This window comes from Trichoderma evansii (genome assembly GCF_050947405.1).
Source record: "Trichoderma evansii strain SZMC 28006 chromosome Unknown GGI43scaffold_37, whole genome shotgun sequence".
Taxonomy (NCBI): domain Eukaryota; kingdom Fungi; phylum Ascomycota; class Sordariomycetes; order Hypocreales; family Hypocreaceae; genus Trichoderma; species Trichoderma evansii.
This window is the reverse complement of record NW_028145169.1, coordinates 4,261-28,063: the sequence shown is the minus strand read 5'-3', so window position 1 is coordinate 28,063 and position 23,803 is coordinate 4,261. Positions and strand designations below refer to the sequence as shown.

Below are 23,803 nucleotides of genomic sequence, written 5' to 3'. Positions count from 1 at the left end.
ATACTCGACTGTGAATCGTTTTAGATCTGACGTCCGACGGTACCAAAATTAAGAATACTCGCTCTCTGGGAGCATGTGCAATAAAATAAATTTTACTCCATAATCATGCTAGTCCCTCTGTTCCATCTAGATTACCACTACCGTTTGTTCAGCGTCGAATCACGACAGATTAAACGTTTGGCTGACTCCACTTGTCGAAATGGAACACTGTTACGAGAACCTTTTTCTCTTTAGTCTGGTTGTTTTGCCAGTGCTATAACTCGTTCGCCTAGCGTCTAATAGTACGCCTTTCGGAATGGGATATGTACATGTGAGCTCTTCATGTTGGAATCAGGCACGAAGTTGAGTTAACCACCCAGATTGATCATTAAAAGACCCACCGAAAATTGAATCAACACGGTATTAAGCGTTAGCACAAAGCCATTCTTGGCGCTGCGGACGGGAAAGGTCCTCATTGTACGCATGTGGGGGGTGCACAGGAACTGAGCTACTGCAGGTGTAAAATCGCTTCCAACAAATCCGGCTCAATCACTTTTCGCCTCATGCGAATCAATCATCACGGCGCCCATCTTTTTACCTCCTGAAATCATTGAGCATGTCATATATTTTCTCACTCATAATCACCCTCCGAGCTCCCGCTCTGGTTATTGGGAGCGCCCCCCCGGATGCCGGCCAGTATGCCTGCGTCAACCGCGCCTGGCAAGATATAATTGAACGAGAGACTTTTGCCCGCTTGCGTCTCAACTGGCCTAGGCTCTCACACTGAACGTCATCGTAGCGCCACGGCGCCGTCAATTTGTTCGCACTTTGAATCTTTATATTCAGCTGCGGCCTGGGCCACGGGACGACCCAGAGACTGAGGATGAGAAGCTGTGGAATAACCAGGTGCTCCAAGCCACGCTTGAAGCGTTTTTGCTTTCTTTGAGCCAGTGGACTGCGGACGAGGTGCATCAAGGTGGCGCCGAGCTCATATATTGCGCATATCTACCACGTGAGGAGTGGCCCTTTCCCCAGGGCAGTGGGCTAGAGCAGTGGCATGGGAGCGCATATATAGGGAGTCGGTGCTGCAGTTAATGGATCCCGAGCGTATTGCGCAGCTACCCCCTGCTTTAGTTATAACTAAGCTCATGAGATCTTATCCGTCGCACCAGAGGAATACCTCTGTATTGGCCATTTCTGCCTTTATAGCGAAGCTACCAGCTGTAAAAGATGTGGAATTTGATTGGTGGGAAGCTTTGCGGTTTACGAGAATACGAAATGGTATTGTTTTAGCCTCAAAGCCCAACTCACATGACACTAATAGGCAGTATGACAGATATAGCCGATGCTCTGCCCCAGGTCAAATATCCAATCGATAAATTTACCTTACGCGAGACCATATACAGAAACGCCGGAGAGTATCCTTTGACTTCTGAGACATTATGGGAAGAGGAAGATAAGCTATTAAAATCCATTCACACCTTTTCTCAGCGCGTTGAGGAAGTTAAAATCGATCATATCGCGATCAATGAGAAATTTTCTATCCTCAGGTGCTCACTGCCAGTGTGAAAGAACCGCGATGGAATTAACTCGTCAAATTCATCGTGTTCTACCTGCCGATTGACCCTTCGTGGGAATTACTCTACCTACGAGACCCCAGTGAACCCGAACATTCTGATATGAAGGCTCAGTAGATTTTTTGGGCGCCTAGTGACATCACAGAGCCTTTCGACTATACATTAAACATTGCGACTCCGGCCATACAGAAGCTTTACCTCTATGCAGCACGCGCGGCCCTACAGATGCCTGCACTGAAGGAAATGGAAATTGTTGCTGCTCTGGGGCGTGGTGACTATTTGTACCAATTCTTGTATCTGGCAACAAAAGTTTCAGCAAAAGCAACATGGACGAATAGCTCTGGCTTTGTCCCGGAAGATGATGTGTTGGAATGCTGGCGGAGGGTACCGAGGAAGCATATGAACCTCGAGCTTGAGGTGTAGCTTTTGGATAACAAATATGCTATTTATGGCCTCCAGTATCAACAATGATTAATGATTTTCTATTAAGAAAAATCTGAAACTAACTGCCGTGTTAATCGTTGACCTGGAACCTATAATATACCTGTTATTGCGTACTCTCACTGGCTTCTCACGCAGAGACAAAGCAGGTATACATCCATTACCTCAAACTTACTCTCCTCTGCACAAACTATCTAAGCAGGGTCGCTGATATAATACGCATCCTTAGCCCAGAGGCTGCAGCAGAGCCAAATAAGTTAGCAGTTTACTTGATTTTGGCGAGAAGTGAATATTTTAGTTACTTCTTACATGCATTCTCTGAAACAGGATTCTAGGAATCTATATTAAGGCAGATACTGGTTAGTCCGCTTTTATAGCCCCTTGGTACTGATTAAGGCAATATACATAGCTGGGCTAGCGTAATTTTGTTCCCAGTCGTCAAAGTCTCGCATCCATCTCCATCTTGCATAAGAGCACACTTGTTACACTTAGGAGGCATTCTTGATTGCGTAGGTCCAGGTGGGGTGACCTTGATAGTTGTTGTTGAAGGCTTTGACGTGGTCGAAGTCGACTTTGAGGTGCTCGAAGTGGTTGGTCCCTTGATGCAGTAACCGTAACCAGGCCAGAAGCCATCGCAAGTAGTAAATGGTATATCCATCAGTTATTCTGCATTGCCATCACTTATGAGGGAATTTTTCTTCATATGTTTCACGTCCGTATTCCAGGCTACAAATCGGGCGATGATGGTGCCATTTTGGTGGCTACGTCGCCGCAGCTATCGCCTGATTTAACAACATACTCCACTTCTGGCGGCTGGTCTTATTGAAGCTGGGGCGCACCGCTTGTTGTTTTTTGTTTGAAGGTGTACGAGCAGTAGTTGAGCTTGTTATGATCTGTTGGGGTCTCTGGCCGACGCACAATACTATTGTATCGAATATCCATAGGCTAAAGTCTTGGTTCACCATTGCAAGTGATGCGCAAGTCTGAAGAAGCAGTCTAGGGATAAATACATCTATCAGCTAACTTACTGAAGTGCCAAGCCAAGGGTTCTAGCAATTATTCCCTCGGTGCCGAGAGTTAGACACAGGCTTGCCAAATAAGGATAAATCTCCACTAAGAAACTCATCAAGAGCACGATTACAGGCGTAGAATTGATCGATTATGATCCCTCAATATTTCATGAATGTGATACACATCCTCAGCAGTAGCTAGGGTTAGATTTCAGATATAGCATTCATCTGTAGCGCCCTGCAGTAGCATCTGATGGCTTGGGTGAGCAGGGGATTCCATGATATTTCAGGGCGGCGCAACTGGTAGTAGAGGGGAAACATTAGTATGTTGCTTACTCGACAGTGGATTTCTTTTATTATTGACCTACGAGTAGGACCCCAGAAGAGGCCGCAATATGTAAAAGCAACCCGAGAGTAATCCATTTGCCATCCATTCGCTAGCTCATATTTTAGCGTATAGGAGGGATCGCCCGTCGTGGACGTCTCTGTTGCCAGCAGCTCGTTAGTGCAGACTGTGAAGACATGCAGCAAATCATCGAATCCCACTACATTCCCTGGTACAAACTCTTGCCGTTTTAGGACCTACTCTCGTTTTTCCTGAAGGTGTGTACATCAGAAGATTGTTTACGCAAATTACATATCTCACCATGCGCGCAACATCTCAATTTTAGCCTTGCAGTCTGAACATGGCAATCCACAACATAAACTTCACATCAACGATGGCTGCCTTCTTCACAATGGACAAATATATGTCAACTTTGCTGACTGTGCATGTATTGCAAGGTTTTACAATGTAGTGCATTATATATATTGGGTTGATATCTAAGCTAAGGCCTAGTCCACGAGACAAGCTACAAGGTACATGTATGTAATAATTGTGAAAGCTTCCGTGTTCAGATTGCCTCTTTCGTTGCTTGTGCTTGGTCCACATACCTCAGCCTTGCATACTACTCCGGAAAGGGAGCGCTTATGCAAAGCCACTACTATGCACAATTTGGCTATTTCGCTGGCAAACACTCCAAAAGGCGAACTTTGTCCCTTTGCAATGCCATTTCTAGTGAAGTAAATTCTATACCAAACTTTGCTTGGGTTTCCTTAACAACACTTAGATAAGGGCTTAGATCCTTTGTGTTTGCCCAAAGGTGAAATAGCATGCCGTGGAAAGCAGTCCTCATCTCCTCTATTTCCTCGGGGTTCTGTCGTCTCACTCGCACATCTCTGCCGCTAACCTTGACAATGATGTCGCGTACTTCTTCAATAGTAAGAAGTTCATGGCCCAGATCGATCTCTTGGCTAGCGAATCTAGCTGGATCCTCCAAGGCTGCTGCGGCGTACTTTCCAACGTCGTGCACGTCTGTATAAAAGATTCGAACGCCATCATTGAAGGCATGGTCTAGCTCTCCAAGTTTCGGAAGCCCAGGAAAGTTCATATGGACGCCTGGCAGCAAAAGATCCGTATGAAGGACTGCAGGCCGGACGATAGTGTAGGCTTTGAAATTACCACCGCGGACGGCCTTCTCGACCTCTGCCTTGGATAGGAAATACTCGCGTAATCCAACTTCCTCTGTTGCAGCATCATCCCACATTGCTTTATTGCCGACAGTAATCGTGGTGGCGGCAACAATACTCTCTATTCCTGCCTTCTTACATGCCTCAACAATTGTTTTGGCTTGCTGGGCTTCCAATCCTGGCACTGGGAAAGTGTTCAGGAAAGCTCCTTGGCAGCCTTGTGCTGCCTGGAAGATCTCTTCAAAATTCGTGCTCTCACCCTTGAAGATTGTAATACCTTGTTTTTCTAAGGCAGACGGAATTTTCAGAGGATCGCGTACTACTGCATGAACCTTGGCCCCTGCTGCAAGCAGATAGGCGATAACCGCCTGGCTTTGCTGGCCGGTTGCCTGTGTAACTAGGTAGGTAGCCATTTCAAAAGCGTCTTGCTCAAAGAAGAGAAAAAGAAAATCTCTTGTTAATACAAAGAAGGAGAGTACAACGATGGTCTAAAACGGGCGCTGTGTCATTGAATTTAAATTTTATATTTTATGGTACTAAAGGGGGGTTATATATAGACTGACAGGTGCAGGCTGTCAGCCATCATCACACAAAGAATCAAATTATTGCTTGAATAGATTCTTCATTATAGGCTATTAGAAATGCGCCATTCTGTCGATGCTGGCTGAGTAACCAGCGTACAAGTCTAGTGAAGATGACAGGAATTGGTAGGCTCGATAATACTTGCTTCTGGTGGGGCCAGCGTGAGGAGTTAAAGCCAAAAGGAACATAACCTATCGCCGTATCAGGCTGTAGCTGATGTTTATTTGTACGCTGCTTTAGTACTGGCCGTCTTCCTATCAAACCCCAGATGACAAATCCGTTTTGTGTCTCGATAAAACTTGCTCCAGGTGGGTCCGGCGTCAAGGGTTAAAGCCGAAAGGTCTCTGAGCTCGGTGTACAAGCCATAACCGCCAGCCGTATCAGGTTGCAGCTAATGTTCATTGGTATGCTGCTCTAGTAATGATTATCTTCTCGCACAGACCCCATGTTATTTAGATGACAAATCGCCGCTTCCCCTCGAGAAAACTTGCTTAAGGTGGGCCGCTTGAAAGGCGGAACAGTTAGACAAATATAAGGATAGGCAAGCTAGGCAAGCTTCGTGCATGTACTCGACTACGTCGCGGGAACTGATTACCAAGGCCAGGGCATCGCATCGCCATATCTGTATTCGCGACCTAGATACCGCGCCTGCCGCTACCAACAAAATTTACATGAAAAATAGGCAAAAATGATTTCCCGAAAAGGCTGCTGGACATGTACAGGTTCGTAAACATGTGCGTGAAGTTAAACGATCTTGCCTAATCGCGTTGCCCTTCAGCCCGGAGAATCCAGTGCGACGGGAGCCTGCCTGTCTGTCGGAAATGTGCTCGAGCTCAGCGAAAATGCGAAGGGTATGAGATGCGCCTGTCGTGGCCCAAGTACTATGACAGGAAGCGAGCTATTCTGGGAAATTCTCCACCAGCAGTTCTGTACCCTAGCCGGCGGGCCAAGCTCTTCGTCAATACAACTTGGCAGGATATAAAAACATACCGTAACATATCCCTGCAGGTGCAACCACTTCACCTAGCTCAGACTGCTCCAAGGCTGTGGATGCAGCCCCAGCCATATTTGAAGCATGCAGACTTGATCCAGTATTGTAAGCCTGAAAAGAGGTACCGTGTGTGATGTATTGTCTACAATGCAATTAGCTTACCATAACGTCCACACTAGTTTACAATACTGCCTATCTCTCACTGGTCACATTCACTACCAGCAATTCTCAGATTCGAGATGCACTCCTACGTATAGCCCTAGCCCGAAACACAGCCTCAAGCCTCGCCCTTTTCTTCGCATTACTCTCCTTCTCTTCGCTCCATCGCAGCGGACTCCATCAGCAAGCTATTCAACTCAAGATATCAGCACTCCAGTGCCTATCTGCTCCTATCAGAGGTGGGCAGTTAAGCTTGACCGAAGCAGCTCAGCATGTAGCTGCGTCGATGCTTCTCAGCGCCTTTGAGGTGAGTCGCAACCAAATGTGCACACCTGCCAAGAAAGTCAACCATTGTGCTCAAATACATTTGCATAGATTCTACTGCCCTCAGGAAGCTCAGGCGAGTGGTTGTGGTATGTCTGGGGAGCCATAGATATTGCCCAGGCGACCAGCCTCAAAGATCTGGCACACGAAAGCGATATCGAACACATTCTTGATTGGGCCTACTATCACAATGCGCTTTCTCGGTTTCCCATATATCACTGGCGCCAGAAGTCATTACCTCCGAAGACCACAGCTACAACGTATCCTGATACTGCAGATTTTCAGCATCTGTCTTTGGCGAGATACAGATCTGTAAAGATCACTAATCAGAATCCTTATTTGCGGCTTACCTACTAATATGTATCTATAGGCGTTGCCGTCTCCAAATCCTATGCATGCAATATTAAATTTGCTCTCCGAGTTATGCGACAGATTGCCTGACCCATGGGACCCCAAACATCTTAGCGAGAACTACCACAATAGCCTCAGGGCACTTGAAAGAAGAGCTGAAAACGTTCTTTCCATGCCAAATCTGGCCCAGTCGAGCGCTGACACTATATTTGGTGTAAAAATATGGCAGCTGGCGACACGAGTCTATCTCGCACGAGCTTCGCAAGGTCAGTGGCAGCCCTCTATAAACGTAGAATCTGAGATGGAAGAGGTATTTGATGGAATTGTCACGTTTTGTTTCTGTAAACACGCTTTCCCCCTACTTATTGTGGCTTGCGAGGCACACACGGATGAGCGACGAGCAGCTATCATCGACCTGATCGATAGGACTGAGAGGGGAGGCCTTATAAGAAATTTTAAAATGCTGAGAGCTATGATCCAGTCTATTTGGGTACAGCAGGATCTCCACGCTGACAGCGATTTATTGGTGAACTATCTTGGCATAATAAGCACTGTAATCAGCTCGAATACTACACTTCCTTTCTTTGTATAGGTTTTCTCCAGGAAAATTTAATGTGGAGAGAGATCAGAGAATCGTGCCTAGGCTGATAAGCAGTGCTAAAGATCGATGGGGATGCATTACTCTATACAAAGTCCTTAGAATACCTTTATTACGGAGCAGCATTCACGCCAACAATCTGGAATATCCCCAGTAAGATTGTTCATTTTCTGCCCGTCAATTTCCTAGGTCAAGGTGTATGTAAGTGGGACAATTCTCCAAAACAGTAACTCCAAGTTATCTATATCGTGAATTAAACAAAATATATTTAAGTAGTAGTTTTTGTGTCTGCCTTTTATCCATAATACATTATAAGCTTAAAACGTAGTTTTCCTCTATGATTGCTTATAAACTTTGGAGCTTGAACTCTTTGTAATCTCATCTATAACAGCAGCAGTAACATCCTTAGTAGTAGCCTCACCACCAAGATCAGGCGTTAAAATTCCCTTCTCACAAACAGTCTCAACATACGCCAAAAGCTTCTGTGCGGCCTCTTCTTCTCCCAACCAGGCCAACATCTCTGCTGCAGTCCAGAAAGTTGCTACTGGGTTTGCAATTCCTTTCCCGGTGATATCAAATGCCGAGCCATGAATAGGTTCGAACATGGAGGGATTCTCCCGCGTAGGATCCAAGTTGGATGTTGGTGCGATACCAATAGAGCCAGCCAGGGCAGCTGCTAAATCAGACAATATATCCGCATGCTATTCGAGAGTCAGCCTGGTGATACTATTTAACAATCACAAATGAACGTACCAGGTTCGTAGCGACGATAGTATCAATGCTTTTTGGCTTCAAGACCATCTTGGTCGTCATGGCATCCACGAGCATCTTCTCAACCGTCACATCCGGAAACTCCAGCGCCACTTCAGCAGCAACCTCGTCCCAGAGCACCATACCGTTCCGTTGTGCATTACTCTTGGTCACAACCGTCAAATGCTTCCGTGGCCTTTTCTGCGCTGTCTCGAACGCAAACCTCATCAATCGTGTCACACCGTGGCGAGTGAAAATTGATACTTCAGTGGCAGTCTCCCACGCCTTTCCTACATGGCTTCGGCCGCCTTGGCCGGCATATTCGCCCTCACTGTTCTCTCTTATAATGACCCAGTCCAAATCTCCCGTCTCGCAGTTACGCAGAGGTGACTGAGTTCCCTTCAAAACCCGCGTTGGCCGCACATTGGCGTACATTTGCAGCGGCTGACATATAGCTAGTCGTAAGCCCCAAAGGGACACATGGTCAGGCACGTCAGGAGCTCCAACCGCGCCAAAGAAGATGGCATCATGCTTCTTGAGCTTTTCTAGCCCACCATCAGGGATGTATTGTCCCGTGCGTTTGTAGAGGTCTGAGCTCCAGTCGTAGTTAGTGATGTTTAAGCTGAAGGTACCAAGACTTTGGGACAGAGTTTGCAGGACCTCGATTCCCGCGGCAATCACCTCCGGTCCAATACCGTCAGCCGGAATGGAAGCGATACTGTATGTGCGCTTTGTAGAGAGGGCACTTGGAGACATGGTTGAAACAATGAGATCTGATGTTGTCGAATATGTAGATTTGTTTACTTTGGGAGGACCTCGCTTGCGATAAGTCTAATGTATAGAGGCTGTTAATGAGTTGAAATGAATCAACCAAATGCTGAATAAATACCATTTTCCGAGTATGCTAAGTCCGTAGCCAAATGTGGAGTTCGAATGGCTGCAGCCAGCAGCGATGGAGTTTTGCAAGTACGGCGCACTTTCTCAAGTCCGCTCATGGAACCATTGGCCGCACGCTAAGTCGAGTGCCAGTATTCGATATTGCATTGCCATATGGTCTCCGACTCCACTGAAATTGCATATTGATGGCAAATTTATAATTGTACTCTAGCTATTGAATGCATGTCTATTTAAGTGAGGGTTGAAGAGTTGGCGGGCACATGCACGGTGCAAGAGTCACAGCCAAGGGAAGGAAATAATTTCAACATGATTGATCGAGCCGCAGTTCTCGGCGTGTTGGAACACATTCTTCCTGCTTTCCAATCTCATAAACGGAGTAACCCCGACCAGGTCTTTATTCTAGGTCTCTCGGGTTTACAAGGAAGTGGCAAGTCAGTATGGGCGGATGCGCTTTGCAAGGCTCTGAATGAAACACTGGGCATTCACGCGAGGGCTTTATCCCTTGACGATTTATATCATTGCCACCAAAGACTTGTCAGCCTTCGCGAACAGAACCCCGGAAATCCATTACTACGGAATCGTGGCCAGCCAGGAACTCATGATGAATTGCTAGCGGCGAGTTTCTTTGCCTCGCTACGGCAAAGACCTAACAACTCGGAGCTCAGAAAACCAATTCGTTTTCCTGCTTTTGACAAGGGACTATTCAACGGAGAAGGCGACAGGGTTGATGAAGAATCTTGGAAGGAAATCCCTCCCAGCCCTGCACTAGACATATTGATTTTTGAAGGCTGGTGTCTAGGGTTTCAACCTCTTTCAAGGGATCAATTGGAGGCGAAATGGAAATCATCAAGGGCAATCGCAAGCCAAAACAGACAAGATGGTACACCAGGAACAGCACTGGCCCAGCATGATCTTGCGAATCTACTCACCATCAACGACAACCTCGCGCGATATTGTTCTGTCTTCATGGGCCCAAGCCATTTCGATGCTTTGGTTCACCTTACCACTGATGACCTAGCCAATGTCTACCGGTGGCGTCTTGATCAGGAAAAGGCTCTACGAGAGGCTCGTGGGTCCGGCATGACTGATGCTGAAGTTGTTCGCTTCATCGACATCTACATGCCGAGTTACGAACTGTATCTCGATAGCTTGAACAAGGGTCTGTTTACCCCATCTTCCAGCGGAAAGCCGCATATCCGAGTTGTGTTGGATCCAAATAGAGTAGTCCGTGAAATCAAAATCTGCTAAATTGTTGGCTCATGTTCTCGTATACAAAATGCTGGTGCTTGTCAATCGTGGCGTTATGGCTGCTGATAATCTCCATCCGCGGACTTGTCTTTGCCCGCACATCCAGATCCTACCCCACAATCCCGGATAGTCATGCTTAACGAGTTTCTCAGCGTGGCGTCGCGAGAGTTCGCCCAACGTTCTTTTAGAGTATAGTCCTTAGTCTCAGCGGTGTTGATATCCTCCGACGCTATTGAGCTTGTCATCTATCTACCCCATGGGGAATCAGTCTGGGGTAACGAGATGAATGCTGGGCTGGAAACGCGAGGCCCATAAGAGTCAACGATAACTCAGAAAGGATGTCATGAGATTCTGCATCCCAAAGCACAGCGTCTTTTCTCATCGTACAAAGTCATATCAATTTAAGGTATTTTCTTAATATTGGCTGGTTCAGTGAGCGAGATGGCGGCGACGCGCACTTCAGCCGGCTTTACAAACAATTCATCACAAGTCATGGACGAGAAGGCCAAAGACAGCTTCGTTGAACTGTCGACGGCAAAACTATCTGTTGTTGAGGCTGGTGACTATTCTGGTGCAGTTGCAAAGACTGATCCTAAGGAAATCGCTCTCGTGAAGAAACTCGACCGACGAATTATGCCAACGCTCTGGTGCATGTACTTTCTCAATTATGTAAGTAGAACCAAAGGATATGGATTAATTACGACCATCTAACATTGCTATAGCTTGATAGAAATGCTATTGCTCAGGCGAGGCTGAACGGGCTCGAGAAAGATCTTGCGCTCGTTGGAAACCAATACAACACCTGCATCTCTATTCTCTTCGTTGGGTAAGACTCGCTGGCTCTGCTACCCTACAAGATACATGCTGACAGTTGAAATAAGATATCTTCTAATGCAAGTGCCGTCCAACATGCTCATGTCGCACAAAAAGATCCGACCGTCAGTATACATGGCAGTGTGCATGGCAGTCTGGGCAGTTGTATCAGCCTGCACGGCTCTCGCAAAGAACTACGCTCATCTCGTAATTATTCGATTCTTCCTGGGTATAGCTGAAGCTCCATTCTACCCAGGCGCAATCTACATGTTGTCCATCTTCTACACGCGCAAAGAGATTGCAACCAGACTATCCATTCTATACTCCGGCAACATCTTAGCCACGGCGGTTGCTGGTCTCATTGCCGCCGCGACATTCGAGACCATTGATGGGGCACATGGAATCAGTGGTTGGAAGTGGCTGTTTATCATCCAAGGCTGCGTTACCTTTTGTATCGCCGTCCTGAGCGCGTTCACCTTGGCCGACAACCCATTAACGACGAGGTGGCTCACAGAAGAAGAGCGACAGATCGCCCACGACCGCATGGTCAAAGATACTGTCGGCGCTAAAGAAAGCAAAGGAACACGGGCTGGGCTTGCACAGGCCCTTCGTGACCCCAGACTCTATTTGTTCTGCTTCATCCAGAACACGCATCTATCAGCCTGCTCGTTCAACAACTTTTTTCCGACCGTTGTTGGTTCTCTAGGATTTAACAGCACAATTACCTTAGTCCTGACTTGTCCGCCGTATCTCGTCTCCGGTGTTGTCGGTTACCTAGCTGGCCTGTCCTCTGGTCGTTTAAACGAGCGAACGTGGCACATAACGGTCTGCATGGGCGCCGCCATGGTGGGATTTATTATCTCTTGCACGACAATAAACATTGGAGCGCGGTACTTTTCCTGTTTCCTCTTTGCCAGTGGCGCATATGCTGTTAACTCCATGATCCTGGGTTGGGTCTCTGCGACGCTTGGACAAACGCCTGAGAAGAAGGCTGTCAGTCTTTCCATTGTCAATGTCATTGCCAATGCCTCATACATTTACACTGCATATTTGTATCCCGACAGCGACAATCCTTGGTATTTGACCGCCATGGAGAGTAACACTGCCTTTGCATTTTCTTGCATCGCCGCTTCTTGGGGCATGAAATTTTGGCTGAAACAGACCAACAAGAAATTGGAAGCTCAAAGGGAGGTTTTGAGATATGTGTATTGATTATAATTGTGTGTTGATAGTAGCACAATAGTTTGGGGCTCCTTGATGTTGGAAAGAAAGTACAAAACTCAATGTAAATCTCAATTTAGTTGAATAATTTCAAACATGTTTTGGACATGCCGTGCTGAGCATAGCTCAACAATCATAAAAATGACACAATTATATTCGCGGCAAAGCAGGAGATTAGTGCATACCAGCATGTCAATGTCAACGGTAGATTATATACTTTATCCAATGAGCCATGTTTGAGAGCCAAGATACGTTGGTGTGGCTATCAACGCCGAGAGAGCTGCCAGTAGAGAATTTGGCGGTTGGCTGCATGTAACTATCCTCTTAATTTTACAATCCACAATATTTATGAATATATCTGAACAAGTCCAATTATTGAATAGTTCTTTGGTTCAATGACCAATTGTACTATCAATTACAACTATTGTTGGATACAACGCGATAGTGATCTATATTCTATAAGTGATTTGTCTGAATGTCCAACATTAGCGGAGTATTTGGATACTGATCAGATAAACGAAAGTATGAGGTTGGAATTTACTGATGTGGCACCAACAATAAGGCTCCCTGCTTTGCGTAGCAGGATGCAGGATTTTTCGTAGAGTTGATTCGTTGAATATCTTGAATAGCATATTTTATTAAATAGAATGATAAAGATACAACAAGGTGTACAATCTTTTAACGGCCTATGATTAGAGAATTACACAAAATAAGGTCAATTTCAACATAATATGACCCTGATAGACGTTCCGGATTTATACAAGATGTATTCTAGATCTACAGACTCAAGTGTTGTTTCTATCTTCATAGTTGTCCCTTGATGCCTCTGGCATAGGTATACTAGCAAGGTCTGTAACCACTTTTGGTATATTTTTGGTTCACCATAAAAATAGAAACAAGAATATAAAAGCATTTGCGCCAAGTTAACTCGGAAACACTGTCCGAATCTTAGGGCTGTACGACGCTTCTATGTTATTGTCTGCTTCTTGGCTATATTGAAGTGCCGACTAAATTTTAAAAGTATAAGAAAGACTTTTGCGCAGCCAATTGTTTCGCTTTGCTGTTTGTTGAATCGCTTCCCGGCTGCGTTGCAGACGCTGAGCTTGCGTGTGGCCTGTTTGTACAAACGCTCTCCATTTGGTTGACAAGTTTCCAATCGTAATCCCTCTCTCTGCCGTCTTGATGTAATGGAGTCCATCTTGTATCTGATGGCTGCACTTGGCTAGGAGCAGAAGGTTCAAGTGATGGCAGAGGGCCTAGTTTTGACCCATAACCTGATACCGTCGCACCACTATCTGCCAACTGAATGGGTCTATTGGGAGTAGCATGAGCTAGTTCAAGGTTCACCCCTATGCCCTGGTCTACCTTCTCACTCCACCATTTTTTGACATCCAGCATGGTTTTTAGTGGCACGGTTTCCCACTCCTTCATCCTTTCGGATTTACTGGTATCGCCAGAAACTCGATCTGGGCAAGGCTTGAGTACCTCATTTGGGTCTATAGAAACTCCCGCATAATATTGGCAAGCAAGCTGGCAAAGGGCATTTTCAGTGTCTGCAAGCCGGCTCTCGAGCTTGCTCAAGTATCCTACAGGAAGGCCCCTAATGCATATCAATCTCTGATATGTAAGGACATAGGGGGTGTAGTTTGAATACCTCTTGTTAATTTGGGGATAGTGACAACTACTGGAGTCATGTGCACATTGAGAGCAGACAGGCCTAAGAAGAAGCAGATTAGCATATTTTTTTGGATCATCGTAGCCATGGGGCAGGAAAGCTGATACATACGAGACCCGGTCACACTGTGCTGTTTGGTCAGCTTTCTTGCCAGCACAAGAGCAGTGGCTAGACACTTGGGCTCACCTTGCGCTTCTTTGACCGGCAAGCCTCACATGCAACCCCATGTGAGACAACAACACATTCCTCATCTATCATTGCGCAAGTACAGACTCTTCCGAGCACACACGTCGGTGGTAGTTTGTTAAAACAGCGGGGTCGGACTTGGTGAGAAATGCTCGGTCTTTACTTTCTCCGCAAACTAACCACGCCCCAGCCGGACATTGTTTTCCCCGCAGGTTTAACAACGCCATGTCTCTCCTTTTGGGGTCGGAGAAATCCAGCAGCGTCCAAAACGCTTTGCGTGATTATGGCTCTCGGTACACTAGGAAATCCAACATGAATGGCCGCCCACTTACCGTTTCCGAGGCTGATGACCGTAGTCCTCGCTACTTTGCGCAGCAGCGGAAGCGGAGGCGGTCCATGTCGACTAGCCAAGCAACAAGAGAGCTTGGTTTAATGCGGGAAAATGGCAATGGTGAGCAGGACGCTCCACGTTTTGTCGGCAGTGGTAGCGGGATACACTTCATTCACAGTGTATACTCGAAACTGTCGCAGCTGTCAACGTCACGGGTTTCAACGGGAGGTCACACCGATGATTTGGTTCCAGGCGAGGATGACCAACTGCTTCGACATGCTGCAGTCCGTGGCAGGAATGAAGATAATATTTGGCGCCATGATGAAGTTAATATGGATGATAACAACGACCGAATAGCTCCACATCATCCGTCCTTTTCCATGTTGGTAGGTTGGAGCAAACCATATTTTGACACTTGGCATACTGCCCTGCCGTTCCTCAACGCACCCGAAGTCCTTGAAGCTTTCGAGCAAGTTGAAAAATCCGGTATTGACTCACTTGTCGATTCCAAAAAGCTCGTGGTTAAATCAGTTCTATCCATCTCCCTTGCTGATGGACGCCAAGGCCGACAGGTTGACGTTCCCCTGCCAGCATCCCTCGTATTTAAGTCAATTGACGAGGCTTTGGAGGGGATACATATCGCGCTAAGAAGACCAGCTTCAATGTTGATTTTGCAGGCAGCTGTTTGTGTGCAGCTATTCCTACTGTCCATGTTGAAGTTGAACGCGGCATCCAGGCTAGGTGGCTTGATTTCCAGAACCGCTTTCCATCTCGGTCTGCATCGCTGCCCTGCAAGATATCAAGTATTCAGCCATGATGACGCAGAGATTCGCCGAAGGCTTTTCTGGTCTATCTACTGCGCGGAAAGATTTCTATGTCAGTCTTTAGGTTTGCCCCTTGATATAAGGGATGACGATGTTGACGTCTGCTATCCTGGGGAAGAGTTACATGCGGTTCCTGGCTCAAGTGGTGTCATCGACTGCCAGGGCTCCAAAAGACTTCAGATGCTAACATTTCTAGCCAAACACGCCAGAATACGGGGCTTGATACTAGAACTCAGGAACAAATCGATTCATATCCGACAGGATACTGCAGATCATGCAGATTCTGTTCACGCAGAGCTGGCAAAGTGGGTGAATGAAATTGAGGACAGCTTTGATGCAGACCTTGAAAATGATGTGGAATCGTCAAACTCGCTGTGCGCATCGCACAAACTTTTACTAATGTTGCTGAAAAACGAATCCATTATCTCACTAAATCGTCCTCTCATGGCATCAAACCATCAGAGCTCATCCTACGCAGCTGCACTTCAGCATTGCATTGGTGCTGCAAGGTCAATAATTGTCAGTCTGAAGTGTCATTTTTCACAAAACCGCTGCTCAAGAGCGGCTGGAGACACGAAGCTTTCTGTTCCATTAGTATGGCCGTCATATACATGGAGTGTATGGATCAGTACCTTTGTCTTGATATTCTCTGCTTTCGAGCGCCAGCTACCTATACAGAGTGCGTTGCGGTAGGTGAATGTTCAATTTTCACTTGATATACTTACTACATGGATATATTGACTTATCTCACAACAACAGGTTGGCGGAACAAGCCAAACAGGTGCTAGCACATATTGCGACACGAGATACATTCTGGCCAGAATACTGTATGTCAGCTGTAGATGGCATGGCATCCGCATTGGTTGAGATATCAAATGCGTCTGATGCAATAAGCGACTTGGATACGGTCAGGCCAACTTCTCAGCTATCAATGAGCCGAAATGCCCGACCCGAAATTGCTGTGCATAGCCAGGGCGGTGTTTCGCCAAATTCTACCCGAGCAGGAACTGAAGTTTCGCCCGGAAATTCGAATCAGGAGCTTGAGAGTGCAGGCGATATTATAAGGAATGGAGATGTTAGGTATGGACAAACGCCGTATAACCCGCAACACGACGCCTTTGCTGGCGCAGATGAAGCGATTACAATGTCAACTGATGCACCGACTGACAACAACGGACATCATCCAACATTTTTGTCAACATCTAGAACTGATGGTCTCCATACTGCCACCCAATTTGAAGATCCAAGCAGAACATTCTGGCAGAATCAGTTTCTTCAAGATTCATTTGATGCAATCGGGTACCCGTTCCTAGCCGCCACCAGCCTCGACCCAGCGACGGATTGTATGCCTTTTTTCCTCGGATAGTGTATGGGAAGTGCACTAAATAAATGGCCAAACAAATTAAGAAGCGCTTGTAATTTATTACTAGGAAAAGCAGTGCTTCTAGCGAAAATATTTATTAACCCCTTGTTATCAATATAAAGATTATCCCACATGCATCAACGGCTCTGAGGCGCCGGATTCCGCAAGACATTCAACCCATGGTCAACGCTGCCAGCACTCCGCAACCTCAGACATGCGATGAGTTGCCAGGAAGATATCGTGACTTGGATACCTCACCAATTTATCTGCTGCCCGAGTCAGCTGGCTGGAAATCTTATAACCAGGCCACATTATCAATAGTTGGATTCGACAATCTTCTGTGTAAATGATACTCCGCCGATCATTATCTCGATGTCCGCCTCATTGAAAAGGTAACTAAGGTCAGTCTCAGTATGCGTATTATTAGGGTATGAAGGATTAATGAGCGGCGCGCCCCCAGAATATGAAGGGCTGATAACGGGCGGTTGACTTTAACCTAAACTGGGCAGGCAATTAAGTTTATGATTAGTAACTAACTCTGCACGGGACTCTTCGCAGCCTTCGCAGCCTAGTTACGTCTGGAAGTTGAGAGGTGTCACTCCTTTAGAATCTAAAAGAAAATTCCGTGGCGTCATGAAACAATTACCTAATCATGTATTTGCTAAGAGGACTTTGGGATAAGCGCAGAGAATATATTCCATTTACAATCTCAACAATTCCAAGCCGAAGCGTCCAATGCACATTAAGCGCCGAAGGCCATCGGGTATTACATTCTATCTTTTCCATAAAAGGAAATCCCCACTCGTTATCTAAACAAACATAGTCTAATGCAAGGCCTATGCGCATATATGTATTGAAGCTGTGGAGAAGACAATGGCATGAATCAAGTGATCTAAGGGTGGTTTATGGAAATCATTGGTCAAATTCTGGAACCACTGGCTAGTCTTTTGCCCGGACCCATGATCTCTGATATTTTGAGTCTTTCATCTCTCTATCCTAGACAGACGCTCTTCAATTCTACGTCGTTATATCGAAGATCATTGAGCTCCGCTAAATCCCGAGAGGATCTCTCTATCTGCCCAAGGGCATTGCGACGCAGTATCATTCGGCAATCTCGACCGTATTCACAGTAATACGTACCCCTCCCGATGGATATAGGTGGTGTCTCTCCTGTTGGAGAGACTAGCATCTTCACACAAAAGATGGCGTCCATAGCATGTGAGGCATGTAGAGCGGCCAAGGTCAAATGTCAGCCGAGCGAACAGCCCAGAGTTTGCCGCAAGTAAGGATAGAGAAAACATGCCGATGGCAAATAGATGCACTAACGGGTCCACGTCTAGATGTCTTGAATCCAAGAGAGAATGTATATCACGAACAGGCCCACGCACTCGCCGAAGAAGAAGAAAGCTGTATGTCTTGTTTGGTAATCTAGGGTCAAGTTAGACATGAATACTGACCCGATAATCAGCCCGGATGATGCAGCACAACCTCAACCGCCACCCGCAAGCCGCCAATCCAAGACATTCACCATTGACTTTGATGTACAGTCTCTACCTGACGTTGACGAGAACTTTGACGCCTTGCGCGATAGTCATATACAATTCCTCGAAAACATATTTCCTTCCGAGCCGGACTCCGACGTCAATGACCTCACTTCCTCGCCAATGACATACTTCCCTACTCCGTCGTCTTCTCACAGCCACTCCATCCAATCTCTCCATGCAAAGCCCCAATTCAACCTCGACTCTGCCGAATCCCTATTAACTTCATTCTGCAGAATGCTGTCTCATTTCCCTTGCATTAACCTTCAACCTGAAGATACAGTTTTGAGCCTTGCTGCCTCTCGGCCCTTCGTTTTATTGGCGATCTTGGCCGCCGCATCTGGTTCGCGGACTCTTCAGGGACATAGCCTTTACGATGAAGAGTTTCGAAAGGTTTTGGGCCTCAAGTTTGTGGCTGGCGGCGAAAGAAGCATTGAACTTCTGCAGGGCACACTCATCTACTGTGCTTGGTAATAGATGTCTCACTATTTCATCCAATGAACAAAAAGCTTACAACTATAGGTATCCGTTCCATCTCAGGCCTAAAAATAAGCAAGCCTTTCAGTACGTCCGCATGGCGGGGGATATGGTTCGCGATATGGGACTCGATCAAGAGTTGGCCGAGCTGAAAGGCGGTTTCAATTCTGAGGTGACAAAGGAGCAGCTTGACAAAATCCGCGCATATCTCTCCTGGTTCTACGCGGCATCAAAGTATATCTTCTACTATAACTATATCTGCTGTTAAAATCTTGACTTACAGTGAATCCTAGCTTTATGGTCCCCTGGAAGAAGATAGACGTGACGCCTCCATTCACTACTTGGACAGCCACTTGCTGTGACATTCTGCAGAGGTGCGCAGAGTCTGATGGCGATTATGTCTTGAGTTATCTCGTACAATATACAAACTACACCAATGCCGCTACAGACGCAATGAATGAGAATACGGCGACAAGTAAGCAACAGAGCCAGCTTGTGCTGTTAGGGTTGGCAGCCCAAATTCGAGAGCTTCAACAGAGCATGCTCACTCGAATTGCCAATGACGGTAAGCATTCTCGAATTGTGCTTTCTAAAATAAATCTAAAAGTCTAGAAGTACCAGTGAAGTTTTCGGAATTATTTCTTCGTATCTATCTTATTGGCTACCCTCTACTTCCCCTGGGGCAACCTAAGAACAGGCTCTCTGGGTATATCTTCCCTTCAGTACCAAAGCTTAAAAGTTGTGTCACCGAAGTCAAGATGATATTAGAATTTCTCTCTCATCTAAGTCAATCTGCATTCATTGCCTTCTCTTGCAATGACTGGATGAAGGTTGTTATCACCGTCATCGTCGCCTTTCGTCTCTCGTTCCCTCTTACTGAGCTCCCTGACTGGGACGACGCCTGGGCAAGAAGCGAATTGCGCTTTGGTGAGTTCTTGGCGCATATGTGCGAAGGTTCTGACTTAATCACGGTCAATACCCGAGTCGATGCGGTGTCTGCCAGTCGGGTCGTGTTGCGTGTGGTTAAGGGCAAGTACGACCGTCGTATCACGCTGCATACCAACAGAGTAGCAACCACTGCAGAAGCACCAGTGGCAATTACATCGTCATCGAGTATTCGGGGATGCCCGATGCTTGATCGTAGAATGGAGCCTTACATTTCTGCGTGGGATACGAGGGTTGAGGTTGGCAATGTAATTCAGCCTCCCACACGGCACGCGGAAGACGAGCAACCTATGCTTCGCGATTTGTGGGCAACGATGACTATGGATTGGGCTAATGATACTATTGGGAATAACGAATGGTACACTTGGCCTTGGGAATATACACCATCCCAGGATGCTTCGTCTAGTTTAGAGTAAGGCTAATCACCTGGCAATAATGCATACAAAAAGACGATGAAAACATTTCAACACAACACTGAGCAGCTTTTCTCGAATATCTCAGTAAGCGAGTATTCATTAATTTTTGAGAGAATCTTATCCTATTGACACGTCTGGATCAGCACCCAAGCTACTCACTTAGTTTAACATTTCTGACGAACCTTGAAAGTTGATTTTCAGTGAACCAGGGGCTATTCCGCCCATTATGTACAGGAAACTAAGTCCTCTCGAGATTTACGTTATGTATTGGCGTTATCTCATTGTGCTGAAGTCGCTCGTACACAGTTTTCACAGTTGAGCTCATATTACAATGAGACTGGTTACACGGTACCCACCTTTTGAGTCAGCGGCACCCAGGCACACTGAGCAATGTACATACCATTTAGTCCAGTATATCGGTGAACCCAATCCGTAAAAAAAGCCAGAGCCATACCTTTCTACTCTATGGAAACTGTTTTGCCTTCGGTTTAGGGCATGGCACCAAAGTGTACAAGAGCAATTTCGAGTCTCTCGCCTAGGATTTACACGAAATCGTAACTGCTGCAAGCAGTTCTATATCGCACTTGAAATGCACAGTATGTTACGCGGCATAGCCAAGTGTGATAGAGCGAGATGTAAGTCTGAAATCGCTAGCGCGTGGACAAAGACGGAAAGAGATTAATTTAGGCGCCACAGCACCACCAATCAAAACTTCCAGCGAATGAACTAAACATTTCCCAGGCCTGTACGCACGATCATTTCTAGCACGGTTATTCCATTATATAATAGCTCCGAGGAATTATGCCTTGTATTTGTAACAGCCACTCTCCAGACTCGATGATTCCATTGATCCCCGCACCAGCTCGGGCATAGTTATGTCATGATGGCTACGCGTTACTCTACACCGGCATTATAACAGTTGCTGATTGAGTGCCATGTTTGGCATCGATCGAGAACAAATTTTAAACGCCATTCGTTTATACCCAAATCTCGGCCAGCTTTAGTAGGCCAGTCCGACGACCTACATCCGATAGCAAATATAAACTCTATAGTTATCGGAATTAGTATAGTCTTGGTATTATATAGTAATGAGTAATAGATCTGCTAACAAAGTCGTGGAATGAGGCGCGTCAGTTGGCATAGGGCTACATATTGCCCCGACCAAATTTGACTACATACAGAGTATGCGCTGCATGATATCATGATTTCTACAAATCTAGCTTGTATGAATTTCGTCTAATCTCATCGTTAAATTAATTGGACTATCTTGCTTCCATGATGACTATGTTGTGATTACTGTAACTATTGTAACTATTAGGCCTAATACTCATGGAAGAGAGCTAATGCAAGAGTCTATTGCTATTGGTTGAGATTAGGGCGTGTCTAATCCGCATCTTTTTCCTTCAGCGTAGTGATGTGAAGATGGAAGAGGGTTAGACGGGACACCCAAAAACGGAGACCGAAATTATCTCCACGTCTATACCATATTCGCCTTGCCTATATCTAATTGATTTCTTCTTGCTTATTACTGGAGAGTGGCTCTGCGACAAATATTGATAGTCCTGGTTTGCTGATTATGCAAATGTGGACCCTGTGATCAAGGAACTTAGCTAACTTCCGACCACCTCCGGAGTTGACATGACTCAGGTAAGACCGCGATAATCTGCTTTAGCAACCCATGTAAGCTAACCAGAATGGCAAAAGTGCAGTCAGCTGTCGTAGAAGAAGAAGTGCACGCGATGATTCACGCTCTTGGTTAGTTATATCTATAGAGCCATTGAGCCTTGAGCTGGCGAGAGAGGTCTGCGCTCAAGCAAATAAATTATTTCAGAGCTATAATCAGAGGAGATTTTAACTGAGAACCCTCTAATTCGACGTGAAATAAGCTACTCCTGAATCATTGAACTACCCGTTGGCTCCACTTCTAGTGGCCAACTGTAAGTCTTCGTCTCACAGTTGGGCCGAAAATCTCTGAAACGCCTGAAAAATTGATACACTTTGGTTTATAAGGGAAATATACTAAATTTAATATCATTTTTTTTATTATTAATTTATAAATTATTTTTTTCTATAATTAAATAATTATATTAATTAGATTTTTATAAATTTCATGTTTTTCTATAATCTTCTATTATTATCATGATCTTTCTTATATAATGTTTTTCATGGCTTTTTTAACAGCGTTTTTAACGCAGGCAGGGTTAGCGATAATAAAGGCAGGCTATAAAAGTTATCCTTGTTATTATCGCCGGCAAGGCTAAGAAATGCCTCTTATACATAAACCTGCATTATTTTTTATATTATTTCTTATATAGCCTTATTTTTTTTATTATTTTTATTATTAAAAGAACCTATTTTAATATTTACTAAGCTATTTATTAAATTACCTCAAGAACACTTAAATATTTATTTTAAAATATGCAGCTTAATTAGGGCTTATTATATAACTTTTTTTATATATTATAATTATAATTCTAATATATTAAAAAAAAAGGGATTATTTTTATAATTAATTAAGTTAATATATTTTTTATTTTAAATTTTTAAAATAAGAAATTCCTTATATTTTTTTATATATTAAAGCTATATTTTAAATATTATTTTTTATTACCTAGTAGTAAGTTTTTTATTTTAATTTTTTTACTATAACTTTTTAAGTTATTTTATCTTAAATTTAATAATCTAGCAGCCCTTTTATAATTATACTTTTATTATTTTAACTTTACTAGCCTGTTTTAATTTATTATTTTATTATTAAATTTAATTAAAATTTATAGTTATATAAAACTTATTATTTAATTAAATAAGGCTACTGTATTTCTTATAAGCTAATAACTTCTTAATATATTAATTTTAATTTATTATAAAATTATTAATATATTTTTTTAATATATAAGCTTTTATAATTATAAGGCTAGCTTAATAAAAGCTTTTACAAGTTAAAAAACTTATAAAATTATTATATTTCTTATAAGCGCTGTAAATTAAAATTAAGGCTTAATAAAATTAAATTTCTTTAAGTAAAAAAGAAAAAAATATTAAATTAATAGCCTTATATTTTTTTTATTATTTTAAAAAAACTCTTATTATTAAAACTTATATATTTAAAAAAAAGATTTTAGTTTTTTTAAAGCTTAATATAATATTATATTTTATAAAACCTTTTTTATATATAATTTAAAATATTTTAATAAAATCTTTTTATATAAAAGCTAGGTTATTTTTAAAAAACAAGGTTTAAAAGATTTTTTAATATATAAGCTTAAGTAATTAAAATATATTAATATTAAAAAATTAAAAAATATAAGTTAAATATAATAAAAATATAATAAAAATAATATTAAATTTAATATAATATTTAATAAAATTAAGCCTTATATATCTTATAAAGCTATTAATAATAAAAAAATATATTATTTTTTTATTATTAAGTTATTAAATTAGCAGGATTTTATATAATAGTAATTAAAACTTTTTAAAATTTTAAAGTTAAATATTATAATTAAAGTATTCTTTAAATATAAGTTTTAAATATTATATTTATATTAATTTCTTTTAAAATTACAGGTTAAAATAATAAAGTTATTTAAATAAG

The 23,803-nt window shown here is 43.9% G+C and overlaps 10 protein-coding genes across 10 annotated transcripts; 6 read left to right on the top strand and 4 right to left on the bottom strand.

Moving 5' to 3' along the window:
- The first annotated feature begins 920 nt into the window (after positions 1-920).
- On the top strand, positions 921-1,665 carry GGI43DRAFT_277542 (uncharacterized protein). Its single transcript, XM_083201182.1, has 2 exons — positions 921-1,260; positions 1,316-1,665. Exons 1-2 carry the CDS (start codon positions 1,074-1,076, stop codon positions 1,546-1,548), a joined length of 420 nt encoding a protein of 139 aa, XP_083055352.1. The 5' UTR covers positions 921-1,073; the 3' UTR covers positions 1,549-1,665.
- A 680-nt stretch (positions 1,666-2,345) lies between these two features.
- On the bottom strand, positions 2,346-2,899 carry GGI43DRAFT_418496 (uncharacterized protein). Its single transcript, XM_083207555.1, has one exon. The coding sequence runs from the start codon at positions 2,653-2,655 to the stop codon at positions 2,389-2,391; it is 267 nt and encodes an 88-aa protein (XP_083055351.1). The 5' UTR covers positions 2,656-2,899; the 3' UTR covers positions 2,346-2,388.
- A 1,106-nt stretch (positions 2,900-4,005) lies between these two features.
- On the bottom strand, positions 4,006-4,929 carry GGI43DRAFT_388733 (uncharacterized protein; the record flags this gene model as incomplete). The annotated part of the gene is made up of 1 exon (XM_083204101.1): positions 4,006-4,929. One exon carries the CDS (start codon positions 4,927-4,929, stop codon positions 4,006-4,008), a length of 924 nt encoding a protein of 307 aa, XP_083055350.1.
- A 548-nt stretch (positions 4,930-5,477) lies between these two features.
- GGI43DRAFT_418494 (transcription factor domain-containing protein) lies at positions 5,478-7,590 on the top strand. Its single transcript, XM_083207554.1, has 5 exons — positions 5,478-5,820; positions 5,877-6,194; positions 6,269-6,555; positions 6,624-6,884; positions 6,943-7,590. Exons 1-5 carry the CDS (start codon positions 5,787-5,789, stop codon positions 7,513-7,515), a joined length of 1,473 nt encoding a protein of 490 aa, XP_083055349.1. The 5' UTR covers positions 5,478-5,786; the 3' UTR covers positions 7,516-7,590.
- Positions 7,591-7,856: 266 nt separating this feature from the next.
- Positions 7,857-9,027, bottom strand: GGI43DRAFT_431895 (uncharacterized protein; the record flags this gene model as incomplete). The annotated part of the gene is made up of 2 exons (XM_083209487.1): positions 7,857-8,222; positions 8,275-9,027. The coding sequence occupies 2 exons, from the start codon at positions 9,025-9,027 to the stop codon at positions 7,857-7,859; spliced, it is 1,119 nt and encodes a 372-aa protein (XP_083055348.1).
- A 447-nt stretch (positions 9,028-9,474) lies between these two features.
- Positions 9,475-10,416, top strand: GGI43DRAFT_388730 (P-loop containing nucleoside triphosphate hydrolase protein; the record flags this gene model as incomplete). Its single annotated transcript, XM_083204100.1, has 1 exon — positions 9,475-10,416. The coding sequence occupies one exon, from the start codon at positions 9,475-9,477 to the stop codon at positions 10,414-10,416; it is 942 nt and encodes a 313-aa protein (XP_083055347.1).
- Positions 10,417-10,908: 492 nt separating this feature from the next.
- On the top strand, positions 10,909-12,441 carry GGI43DRAFT_426433 (major facilitator superfamily domain-containing protein; the record flags this gene model as incomplete). The annotated part of the gene is made up of 3 exons (XM_083208648.1): positions 10,909-11,085; positions 11,139-11,242; positions 11,298-12,441. The coding sequence occupies 3 exons, from the start codon at positions 10,909-10,911 to the stop codon at positions 12,439-12,441; spliced, it is 1,425 nt and encodes a 474-aa protein (XP_083055346.1).
- A 701-nt stretch (positions 12,442-13,142) lies between these two features.
- GGI43DRAFT_418492 (Zn(II)2Cys6 transcription factor domain-containing protein) lies at positions 13,143-14,535 on the bottom strand. The gene is made up of 5 exons (XM_083207553.1): positions 14,502-14,535; positions 14,312-14,452; positions 14,237-14,250; positions 14,105-14,167; positions 13,143-14,050 (listed from the first exon to the last, which is right to left on the bottom strand). The coding sequence occupies exons 2-5, from the start codon at positions 14,381-14,383 to the stop codon at positions 13,465-13,467; spliced, it is 735 nt and encodes a 244-aa protein (XP_083055345.1). The 5' UTR covers positions 14,384-14,452; positions 14,502-14,535; the 3' UTR covers positions 13,143-13,464.
- Positions 14,536-14,556: 21 nt separating this feature from the next.
- GGI43DRAFT_277489 (transcription factor domain-containing protein) lies at positions 14,557-16,920 on the top strand. The gene is made up of 2 exons (XM_083201181.1): positions 14,557-16,155; positions 16,226-16,920. Exons 1-2 carry the CDS (start codon positions 14,624-14,626, stop codon positions 16,830-16,832), a joined length of 2,139 nt encoding a protein of 712 aa, XP_083055344.1. The 5' UTR covers positions 14,557-14,623; the 3' UTR covers positions 16,833-16,920.
- Positions 16,921-18,190: 1,270 nt separating this feature from the next.
- Positions 18,191-20,208, top strand: GGI43DRAFT_431893 (uncharacterized protein; the record flags this gene model as incomplete). The annotated part of the gene is made up of 5 exons (XM_083209486.1): positions 18,191-18,252; positions 18,298-18,840; positions 18,893-19,081; positions 19,141-19,429; positions 19,540-20,208. The coding sequence occupies 5 exons, from the start codon at positions 18,191-18,193 to the stop codon at positions 20,206-20,208; spliced, it is 1,752 nt and encodes a 583-aa protein (XP_083055343.1).
- Between the last annotated feature and the right edge of the window lie 3,595 nt (positions 20,209-23,803).